The sequence below is a fragment of the Puma concolor genome, chromosome D3 (genome assembly GCF_028749965.1).
Source record: "Puma concolor isolate L17-30 chromosome D3, mPumCon1.1.hap2, whole genome shotgun sequence".
NCBI lineage: Eukaryota > Metazoa > Chordata > Mammalia > Carnivora > Felidae > Puma > Puma concolor.
This window is the reverse complement of record NC_141678.1, coordinates 29,513,886-29,524,096: the sequence shown is the minus strand read 5'-3', so window position 1 is coordinate 29,524,096 and position 10,211 is coordinate 29,513,886. Positions and strand designations below refer to the sequence as shown.

At 55.6% G+C, this 10,211-nt stretch overlaps 2 protein-coding genes across 8 annotated transcripts; one reads left to right on the top strand and one right to left on the bottom strand.

The window, feature by feature from the left end:
• Positions 1 to 527: 527 nt before the first annotated feature.
• On the bottom strand, positions 528 to 7,107 carry CCDC116 (coiled-coil domain containing 116). 5 transcript variants are annotated; one of them, XM_086682319.1, is made up of 5 exons: positions 6,994 to 7,107; positions 4,713 to 4,849; positions 3,344 to 3,901; positions 2,622 to 3,233; positions 528 to 1,487 (listed from the first exon to the last, which is right to left on the bottom strand). In XM_086682319.1, exons 2-5 carry the CDS (start codon positions 4,782 to 4,784, stop codon positions 711 to 713), a joined length of 2,019 nt encoding a protein of 672 aa, XP_086538445.1. In that variant the 5' UTR covers positions 4,785 to 4,849; positions 6,994 to 7,107; the 3' UTR covers positions 528 to 710. The 5 variants fall into 5 exon arrangements, with proteins under 5 accessions (XP_086538445.1, XP_086538447.1, XP_086538446.1 ...); XM_086682321.1 differs by lacking the exon at positions 6,994 to 7,107 and adding an exon at positions 6,046 to 6,543; XM_086682320.1 differs by lacking the exon at positions 6,994 to 7,107 and adding an exon at positions 5,182 to 5,265.
• A 96-nt stretch (positions 7,108 to 7,203) lies between these two features.
• YDJC (YdjC chitooligosaccharide deacetylase homolog) lies at positions 7,204 to 9,058 on the top strand. 3 transcript variants are annotated; one of them, XM_025933501.2, is made up of 5 exons: positions 7,204 to 7,367; positions 7,457 to 7,616; positions 7,818 to 7,917; positions 8,010 to 8,187; positions 8,384 to 9,058. In XM_025933501.2, the coding sequence occupies exons 1-5, from the start codon at positions 7,204 to 7,206 to the stop codon at positions 8,736 to 8,738; spliced, it is 957 nt and encodes a 318-aa protein (XP_025789286.1). In that variant the 3' UTR covers positions 8,739 to 9,058. The 3 variants fall into 3 exon arrangements, with proteins under 3 accessions (XP_025789286.1, XP_086538471.1, XP_086538472.1); XM_086682345.1 differs by lacking the exon at positions 8,010 to 8,187 and having other exon boundaries at positions 7,818 to 7,951; XM_086682346.1 differs by lacking the exon at positions 8,010 to 8,187 and having other exon boundaries at positions 8,384 to 8,522.
• The last annotated feature ends 1,153 nt before the right edge of the window (positions 9,059 to 10,211 follow it).

Below are 10,211 nucleotides of genomic sequence, written 5' to 3'. Positions count from 1 at the left end.
ACTACTGAAAGGGTAGTCACATGGCCAGCCTGGAGCAGCCAATCCACAGCTTGACAGACCGTGAGCCCCCATGGGACCTAGTTTGGATCCTCCAGATTCAGGAGCTGGGAGCTGGGAAATACAAATTAGGAAGACAGGTAGGCATGGGAATATCAGGAAAGGGAGGATGCGTGGTTCCCCAATAGGAACATGAGGGTGTGGCATAGCAAAGGTAGCAGGTTGCTGCCCTGGCAGAGGAGGAGCTCTCTGGAAGCAGGAACCACAATGCTCAGGAGCCATTAGGAAAATGCACCATGAATCCTAAGAGGCTTGAAGAGTCAGGAAGGTGCACACTGGGGCAGAGAAGAACCATAAGCAGACACTTGTGTTCAAGCATGCATGTGAGGTGAAGGGGAGGGGGGGGGGTCAGGGCATGGCCAGCTGTCATGATGGCTGGCTGTGTCCAGGCCTGCGGGAGGTGTTACTTCAGGTGCAGGTGCTCAGTCATACGGAAGCGGGGCTGAAATCTCCAGACAAGAAAACTGTGCTCCATCAACACAGACTTTATTTCTCCTCTGGCTTTCCTGATAGGCCAGCAGAGCTCCTCGTGGGCATTCAGACCACCCTGACCTCTGCTCAGGGCAAGGGCCGGGGGGGGGGGGGGGGTGGCAGCACTCCATTGGAGCAAGAGGAGCAGCAGGGAATCAAGCACTGGGTGCAACTCATAGGCCTCACGGAGCGTGACTGTGGCCCACATCTCTGGAGTCACTGCTGACATCGGCCTCCACTTGAGACTCGGGAGAGCTCTGGGGTTTGCCCTTGTCCCCAAAGAAGTCATCATTCTTGTCCTCGTCCTCTTCCTCCTCGTCACCTTGACTGTCCATGTCTACAACTTCCTGACACAGATCGGAGCCCCTGTCTGTGCCAGTGAACATGAAGGGCCTGGGCTCCTCCTGGCTCTTGGGCTCCTTCTCCTCGAGTGTAGTATCCTCCTGAGCTGGGAGGAGCTGAGGGTCCAGCAACTCACTGTGGAGAGTGGGCTCTGTGTCCTCCTCCTGATTCTTTTGGGTGGACGGCTCAGGCAGCTTGGAGGGGGACTCCGTGTTGCTCCGGGGCGCCCCCTGGTGGGCAGTGCTGCGGTGGGCGGTGCCGCGGTGGGAGTCGTGCTGGGACCCTTGTCTAGACAGCTGTCGGGCCCACTCTGCCTCCTCCAGCTTGCGCAACAGGCAGCTCCAGCTGATCTTTGAGGACAGGCAGATGTGGGAGCCCTTCACTTTCTTGAAGCCCAGGAGGAGGTCCACGAGCGTCTCGGTGACAGGGAATGAGATGAAGCCTAGCTGCTTGGAAAGGTTCTTCTCGAATTTGTACTTGCAGATGAGCAAGGACACAGCCTGCTCCACCAAGTAGTTGATGAGCTCCTGGTACAAGGGGTTGGAGAGGTGGGATATGGTAGACTTGGATGAGATGGAGGGCAGTGGCTTCTTCTTCATGAACTTGTAACTGGGGCTCTAGTGCAATAGCCGGAGAGGGAAAAGGAGACACGTCATGCCATTCCTGATGCCTCAGGATGCCCCTCACACCCGAGCACCCTCATCCACATCACCCACACAGATGCCACGCTTGTTGCACTAGTGTTATGGCCTTGCCACATCTGCTATCCTGTCTCAATCAGCAGCTGAGCCCTGGTCCTGCATGTGGGCCCCACCCTCACACTTACCACACTGTTCCCACACTTGACCAAACCGGTCAGGCCTGGGGCCAGGCTGGTGATGTCAGTCACAGTGCCACCCAAACTGGAGCATGGATAACCTGGGCTCTGGTAGATTGTCCCCCAGACCAAGGTTCAGAGGAAGGAAGCCTGCCTCGGCCTTGATGGGTGAGATGAAGGTCAGGGGCTGTGCTGGGGGTCTACCAGGGTGAAGCCACCTATGTCTTCTCTATACTCTTTCTGAGCAACTCCCTCTCAGCAGACACACTGGAGGATCCTAGGTTAGTGGGAGCACAGGTAGCTGGGCCTAGGATGTGGGGCCCCACTCTGGGTTTAAGCTGCTGTCTACAAGGGACAGGACCCTCCCCACAAAGAAGGGCCCCTCAGATTCACAGGCAAACGTTACAAAAAGACCCAGAATAAAATCTTGGCTTTATTCATCTTCAACAACACCTGACAGTAACCAGGCCAGGATTTCTGCCCCCCATCAGTTCGTCCCCAGCTCAGGTGGTTTCCACAGTGCAGGGCAAGATACCTGTGATGGTGGCTAAGGGTGGTTGCTGAAGGAACCCTTCCCTAAACCCCCTTGTCCCACCCTTGAGGTCACCTCTGGATACAGTGAAGCAGATGGGGAGAAGCTTCTTACTGAGGAGGCAAGTGGTGAGAACACGGGGAGGTGGTGGGAGATGTGAGGGGAGAGGGAGATGAGAGGAACTGTGCCCTGGGTGGTGGGCTGGGTCTGGCTGGAGGGCCCTTCAACCACGATCCCAGGGGCAGGCAGGGTGAGGTGCAGGCTCCGCCAGGGCTGGGCCTTCTGGCTGAAGCTCAGGGGCCCCGAAGTAGGTATGGATGGTGTCTGTATTTCAGGGTCCTGGCCAGGCACCTCCTGTCTGCGGTGGGGTGAGGGGACCTTGGGTTCTTCTGTGGGTGTTACCTTGAGCCTGAGTCTGGTGGCCACTTGGGCACTGGACATGGGGGAACCACCTTCCTTGGGCTTGGCCTGTCCTCTGCCCTTGGTGCTCTTTCTGCAAGCCATCTTGGGGCTGGAGGTTCTGGTGGGTAGCATATCATAGGGCTCCTCCTCATCAGTGGGTGTGGCTAGCTTGGAGCCTGGCATGGAGTCAGAGTTGGACTCTGTTGCGGGCTCCCATTCTGATGGGAAGAGAGGGCAGCCATCATGGCGGCGGGCACCACGGAGCTTGTCCACAGCCTGGCTGACCACACTCTGCAGGGCAGGGAAGAGCTGGTGCTCAGCCAGAAAGTCCAGAGTCCGATGGGGCTCACGGAATGAACAGTAGCCAGGCAGGTCAAAGGATGCTGGCTGGCTCAACAATGACTTGATCTCCTTATTAAACTCTTGCTTGAGGCAGATCAGTTCCTGTTCTCCAGGGCCCAGCTCTGATGTTTGAGGTGTGCCTGAGCTTGAGCCCAGCTGGCCTGAGAACGAGGACAGAGGCGGCTCCCGGGTCCACTGGCTGCTGGCATGGCTGTCCAGTGAATCCCACAGCAGGGAGTCCCTCTGGAAGAAGGACTGATCCAGGCCTTTCTGCAAAGAGAGGGGGACTTTCAGGGGCAGCCAAGCCAGGCCTAACCCTAGCCCTGGGTTCTGGACTGGGGTCCATCCTGCCTACCCTGTGCCATGGCCCTGGATCTCACCCCTCTGTTCTCCAGCTTCAGCAGCCGTTTGAGGTTCTTCTCCAGCAAAAGTTTGTCCCTCATGGGTGGCAGTGAGCCCATGCCACGGGTGCCCAGGTCACTGTCCTGGCTGTGGGATCCCAGCCAGCCAGCTGTGAGGCTGCTATGGGAGTCAGACATGGAGCTGGAGCAGGATGGGTAGTTGTTGGGACATCCAGTGCAGAGGCTGGGCCGGACACGGTGCCGGTGCATGGTACTGAGGCTAGGCTGGGCACGTACCCGCCGCCTACCCCTTGGTACCTCTATTGGGTCCTGCACCTCCACCAGTGGCACTCCAGCCTCTGTCTTCATGGTGGTCATGCGCTCAGTGGCCTCCTCCACCACCGTCTGTAGGCTGTCCAGCACCTGGCCTTTGACAAGGAAATCCAGGAAGCTACCAAAGGGCCGAGGGTCCCTTGGGTTTTGTTGGTGGCCATGGAGCCCTGAACTGTCTGTGAGAGTGTACCTCGATGGTAGGTGTGGCATGTGGCCCAGCTTGGAGACTTGTCCCATTTCCAGGAACAGTGGCTTCTTAGGCAGCTGCACCAGAGCAGACAGGCATCATGTCATATAGGGCATGGATGCTCCACAAGGAGTAGGGGGTTTCCTGGAGGTCCTCCTAGGGCACCAGGAGCTGGGTGGGAGTGGGCAGTGGAAGGCACTGTGTGTGTGTGTGTTTTGTTTTTTATAAAATTTATTGTCAGGAACTATGTTTTAGAGTCAGAAAGTTTCTGGGTCTGGACCCTGGCTCTGCCACTGCAGGTTGTGACACCATAGGCATGATGGCCCCTCTTGAGGTCCAATTTCCTCTTCTGCAAAGTGAGGCTTGATTTCAGGTCATCCTAACGCTTCCCTGACACATACATTTCACATATATAATATGTGGCTAGGGAGTCAGAAAGCCCACTTCTGCCCTCACACAGGGCAGGACAGAAATGGGCAATCACAAACCCCTTTGAACCCTACTTGGGTTCCTCACCTGTCCTTAGAGCAGACCAGTCCTGTCTCCACTGCACAGACCACCTGTAGTCCTGAACCCTTGGCTCCCCATGGCTGTTTCTGAAACTTTGAGCCTTGGGCCCTGAGTAGACTCCATGCTTCCACTCTGGAGTACCAGTCTACCAAGCTCCTCCCCAGCTGCTGGAGGTCAGGGGACACAGTGAATGAAGTTTGAGGGTGACTAGGGCCCAGCAGGGGGTGCGAGGAGTGGTCAAGGTGATAAGGATGTCACTAAGAGGCCCAGAGAGGAGGTCAACAGGCACGGAGAAAGGGGGGCTGTGGTCTGGGGTGCTGGAGCTGGCGGGGAACATTTTGGGGGTCTTAAAGTCAGGGTCCTGCCAGACACACTTACCCGGGCCACGTAAGTGGTGTGGCCGGCCTCATCGTCTGCCAAGTATCCTGAGTGATGGCGGCAACTGGTCATGGTGAGGGTGAATCGCTGTCGGCCTCCTCTCTCTCTGGTTCCGCAGCACAGCCACGGATTCCTCTCTGCGCTGGGCGGGGAGATGGTGTGAGGGTCTCCCTAGGCCTCCATGAGTCCGACTCTCCCTTCGTCTGTCAGCTCCTGTGTCAGCAATCCCGGGATCCGCAGGTTCCTCGCTCCCCTCACCCCACGTCCTTCACATGTCGGGCCCTTCCTCTGCTCGGAATTCCCTGGGTGTCTGCGCACGGTCCGTGTCCAGAGTCGTCGGGGCTGAGGTCCCCAAGGATGTCCGCATACTGTCTCTGACCATCTCTGGGCCTGGATGTTTCCGACCCTCCCTCCTCCTAGACCCCGGAAGCCCTGTTGTCTGTCCCTGGCTCAGAGCCGACCCGCTCACCAGAGTCCGTGCCTCGCTCAGTGCCAGGCAATATAGCCTCCCACTCCAGGGAGCTCTGGAGTTGGCCCACGTCAGCACGGCTTGCTCATTTACATGCTACGTCCTGATTGGCTCGCAATGCTTTCTAATTCTGCCACAATGGTTGAGGGCGGGACCCAGGCTGGCCCCTCCCCCACTTCGTCTGAATTTGCCTTGCCCACATTCACTGTGGGAGATTCAGGGGTGGCTTCCGACTGTTCCACGTAGGAGACTGGGCACCTGAGGGAAGCCCTAAGGGTCAAAGCCACAGTCTCCTCTGGTGACACAAGCACTTTCCTCCTGGGCCTCCTGATCCTTTCTAGGGTCCTCTCCTTGCCCAGTGTGGGGGACCCCAGGAGAGTCTTCAGCCCTCTCCCTCTGCAGTGTCCCTGAGCACAATGGTAAGAGTCCCGGCTCTAAGTCACAGACCTAGCTTCAATTCCTAGCTCTACTGTTTCCTCCCAGTGTGACTCAACCTCTTGTCATCTGCTCCTCCTCTGTAAACAGTTGAATGTTCTTCCATATGAGAATATAGAGATTAAATCAAATCTGCATACAACACACCTGACACCCCAATAAGAGCTCTGTGTATCTTTACCTCCTTTCCCCCTCTGCCCAGTAAACTCCTCCTAATGTCCCTCCCAGGTGTCACCTTCCAAGAAGGCCTGCCACCCTCAACAGAATTACCAAAAAACCCATTCTAGGCTCTGCCACAAGGTATTGTTACTCATTTACCATATGGTGCTCCTTGGGGGTAGGAACAGAGGCACACACCCCTAATCTCTAATATTTCTAATACCAGTAAGTGCTCAATAAATGTCAATTTCCTCTTTCCAATCTGCTTACCCTCAAGGGCTGTGGTCTTTTCAGGATCAGCTTCCCAGTGGAGAAAGATAGTTTAAGTCCAACAATTCAATAATCACAACTGAACACAATAACCCTTATGCCAAGAGGTTGATAAGGGCTCTATGAGGCCTCTGATCCATACAATGTCCCACAAGGAACATATTATTTGTTATTCTCAAATTCAGCTCTGCCTTCTCTGCCCCTGACCCAGGGGGCTGCTAGGGTCTAGAGGACCAGGGTAGACCCAGAGCTTTGGAGGTCAAGTCGCAGCTCCACTACTGGCAGGGTCACTTTGGGCAAGCCACTTTTCCCCTCTGAGCCTCAGCTTCCTCATCTGCAAAACAGGAATAACATTACCAATCTCATGGGCTGGAGACAAATGTTGCACTTTCCATTGGGAAAAGAAACAGCCACATCACAATGAAAACTCTCACTGTCAACCATGGTGACTATATAGTCATCAGTAAAGAAAGCTTGTCTGCACCATTGAGGAAAAAAATGAGATTATGAATGTAAAAGTTGTATCCTGGCACAGAGCTCAATTGGGGCAATCAAGGACTAATGCTTCCTCAAATGAAGCCATTGTTATACACGTTTTGTTTCATTTTCTTACTTAGAACGTTCTTTCTAGAATGTTTTTTTAAACCTCCTCTTAGAAAAAAAAATCACCAAAGACAAATAGGCAGTTTGAAAAAGTTCATAGTCACTATCAAAAAAATGAAACACTACAAGAATGGGATGACACTGATGTGATCATTATCTTCTCAAAACAAACAAAAACTTTAGGGTGGGGGAGAAAAGGAATTGGGTTTATTTGCTTAGAAAAATGCTGGAGGGACACTATCTAGAAAGTTAACATTAGTGACTTTAGGGAAGAGTAAGAGGTTTTTTTTTTAATAGGGTTTTTTTTCCTGTATTTTTCACATTAAATATAATTTTTGCAGTTACCGAAAGTTCCGCGTTGCAATAAATCCGGCGGAGCGCGCTGTGTGGTCCAGAAGATCGTTGCAGGGCCTCATTGAGACCGGTAGGTGGCGAGAACAAAGGCGAAGTGCAGCTGCGTGAGGGCGTGCGCTTCAGGGCGGAGCCTGCGACTGCGTCTAGGGGTGGGGCCTGGATCCAGTCCTCTAGGGTCCAGGGCAGTCCGCGAAAGTGTCTATGGCTGGACCGCGCGTGCGCCTCGTGGTCACCGCAGACGACTTTGGTTACTGCCCGCGGCGCGATGAGGGCATCGTAGAGGCCTTCCTGGCGGGGGCTGTGACCAGCGTGTCCCTGCTGGTCAACGGCGCAGCTGCGGAGAGCGCGGCGGATCTGTCCCGCAGGTGAGTGGCGGACCCCTCCAGGGTCGGGGCTGGCTTCGGAAGCCGCCGCCCCGCGGCAGCCAGTTCTCCCGCTCGCGCTCCGCCTGCAGGCACAAAATCCCTACGGGCCTTCACGCCAACCTGTCCGAGGGCCGCCCCGTGGGCCCGGCCCGCCTAGGCGACTCGTCGCTGCTCAGCCCCGAAGGCTTCTTCCTCGGCAAGATGGGATTCCGGGAGGCGGTGGCGACCGGAGGCGTAGCTTTGCCCCAGGTGCGGAGGTGCGGCTGCAGGAAGATGCTCGAAAGGATCCCCAAGGCTCCGCCCTGAGGGTACCGTGAAGCCATTAGTGGCAGGAGCTGGCGATGGATGTTTCCCTAGTTCAAACGAGCAGTCACACGGAGGCACCTGGAGGGAACCCTCCTTGGTAGCTGCTCCGGGACGTTCAAGGTGCCTGTCATCCTCTCTCTCCAGGTGCGGGAAGAGCTGGAGGCCCAGCTGATACGCTTCCGAGAATTACTGGGCGGGGACCCCACTCACGTGGACGGGCACCAGCACGTGCACGTGCTCCCAGGTGGAGGGCATTGTTCCTTGGAAGGGGGCTGCGGGTGAGAGGTGGTCCCAGGTAGTAGGAGGTGCTACTTCCTGACTCCACCCCGCCCGCAGGCGTGTGCCAGGTGTTCGCAGAGGTGCTGCAGGCCAATGGGGTGCGCTTCACAAGGCTGCCGGTGGAACGTGGGGTGGGCGACCGCGCGTGGCTCGAGGCCCCCGCGCGTGCCTTCGCCTGCTCGGTGGAGCGCGACGCCCTGGCCGCCGTGGCCCCCTTCTCCCGCTACGGCCTATGGTGAGCCCCCTATCCCGTATCCTAGTGAGCCCGGCCGGCAGTTCACCTGACAGCTATGTCCGTTCCTCATCGTTAAAGGCGGTCAGGCGTCGACTTACGTTGCCCCCGTCCCAGATCTGTCCAGTCACAGGCCTAGCCCTGCCCATCACACAGTCCTGCTGCACCCTGCCTGCCCCTGATGCCCCGACATCCACAGGTGGACGGATGCCTTCGTGGGCCTGAGCACCTGCGGCCGGCACATGTCTGTTCATCGCGTATCAGGAGCACTAGCACGGGCCCTGGAAGGCATACCCACGGGCCATACCCTGACAGCTGAGCTGATGGCACACCCTGGCTACCCCAGTGTGCCTCCTGCCGGCGGCTGTGGTAAGGGTCCCGATGCCTTTTCCTGCTCATGGGAGCGGCTGCATGAGCTGCGTGTCCTCACCGCACCCACACTGCGGGCCCAGCTTGCACAGGACGGAGTACAGCTCTGCGCTCTCCACGACCTAGGTTCCAAGAGGCCTGGGGAAGCCACTCTGAAAACCTTCCTGGAGCGCTCCCGGCCATGACCCTGATAGCCAGCCAAACATAAACACCCATTAGTACACAAAAAGGGGGCCAGTGTCAAGCCCCGGGACATCCTGGAACCAGGCTGAGAGCCGGGGTCCAGTAACATACTTCCCTGGGCAGGACCCTGTCACATCTGTGTCCATGTCCTCATGGCTCAGAATGGTGGCCAGAGCTTTGGCAACCCATCTTGGCTACAGATGACATCTGGGCCTGGGGCCTGCCAAGCATTTGGTGCCCTTCAAGTTGTCATGTAAGTTAGCATCTTCCTTGTCCAGATGTAGTAGAGATCGCTGTATTAATAAAATATTTGTCTTGTAAACTTGGATGGTTTATAAACTGTGCCCAGAAAACGTTTGCAGACACTTAAGGCAAAAGCAACTCAGGGCCCAAACCAGGTCATTATTCCAGAGTAGATATGCAAAACATACTCCACATTTTGGGAGGAAGGGGTTTGGGAGAAGAATGTCTCACTCCTTGCCTACTTTTTGGGAGATACTATAATCTCAAATTTTATTTAAAAAGTCACCTGTTCCAGGCACCTGGATGGCTCAGTTAAGCATCTGACTCTTCATTTCAGCTAAGGTCATGATCTCAGGGTTGTAAGATTGAGCTCCAAGTTAACACCTAGCGTGGGAGCCTGCTTAAGATTCTCTCTCTCTCTCTCTCTGCCCCTCTCCTGCTCTCAAGTGTGTGCACGCGTGCTCTCTCTTAAAAAGTCACTTGTTCTCAACAAGCAGTCCTTTGCCATCCTAGGGGCAAATAAAAGGAGGTCCTGCAAGCCTGTTTAATATTCTCCAAGAGGAACAGTCTGTGGAAATGGGATCCTGGACTCTTCACTGGACCTGGTGATGTGTGCATGCCCTGTCACTGGGGTTCATGTGTCTCGGATCAAGGAGATGCAGGGAGCAGATGGGGAAGGTGGTAGGGAGTTCTTGGGAGCACAGTCCTGCCCTGCCCGGCTCTAGAGTGTTGAAAGGCAGATGGAACGATGATCCTGTTTCATTTAATCTCAGGTAATAGTGCTTATGTGCAAGGACCAATGTCCTCATTTTACAGACCTAGGAGTGGCAGGGCTTTGAAGCTGCCTGTACATTTTTTCACCATGCAGTGTCAGGCAAGCAATCAGGTGCCTAAAGAGCTCTCTCTTGGCCTGGGCTGCCTTGAGGGATGTACAGCTTTCTTTGAGAGGTGAGGGTGGGATCTTGCTCCTCCTTTCTGCTGTCCGGATCCTACATCTCTAACCCTTGACTGTGGCTTCACGCTTTTCTTTCCTGGCTTCATCTTCTACTCTAACCTTCCCTTGACCATGATTCTTCCAGCAACAGGCCCTTTCCTCCGTAGCTGTGAAGTGGAATCCCTTAGCCCCTCCAATTGCCTTGCCTCAGTGTACTGGGGTCTGGCCACATTCCTGCAGGCTGCTGGCCAGAGCTGGTAGGGGTGGCCTGAAGGCAACCTATTGGCACAGAAGCTCC

Excerpts from the sequence above, each read along its gene's own strand:
- CCDC116 (XM_086682319.1), bottom strand. The coding sequence starts at position 4,784 with ATGACCAGTTGCCGCCATCACTCAGGATACTTGGCAGACGATGAGGCC. Across the intron at positions 3,902-4,712 it reads ACACCACTTACGTGGCCCGG|CTGCCTAAGAAGCCACTGTT; the intron begins GTAAGTGTGTCT and ends GCTCTGGTGCAG. Across the intron at positions 1,488-2,621 it reads CCACCAGACTCAGGCTCAAG|AGCCCCAGTTACAAGTTCAT; the intron begins GTAACACCCACA and ends CTATTGCACTAG.
- YDJC (XM_025933501.2), top strand. The coding sequence starts at position 7,204 with ATGGCTGGACCGCGCGTGCGCCTCGTGGTCACCGCAGACGACTTTGGT. Across the intron at positions 7,617-7,817 it reads GAGGCGTAGCTTTGCCCCAG|GTGCGGGAAGAGCTGGAGGC; the intron begins GTGCGGAGGTGC and ends CTCTCTCTCCAG. Across the intron at positions 8,188-8,383 it reads TTCTCCCGCTACGGCCTATG|GTGGACGGATGCCTTCGTGG; the intron begins GTGAGCCCCCTA and ends CGACATCCACAG.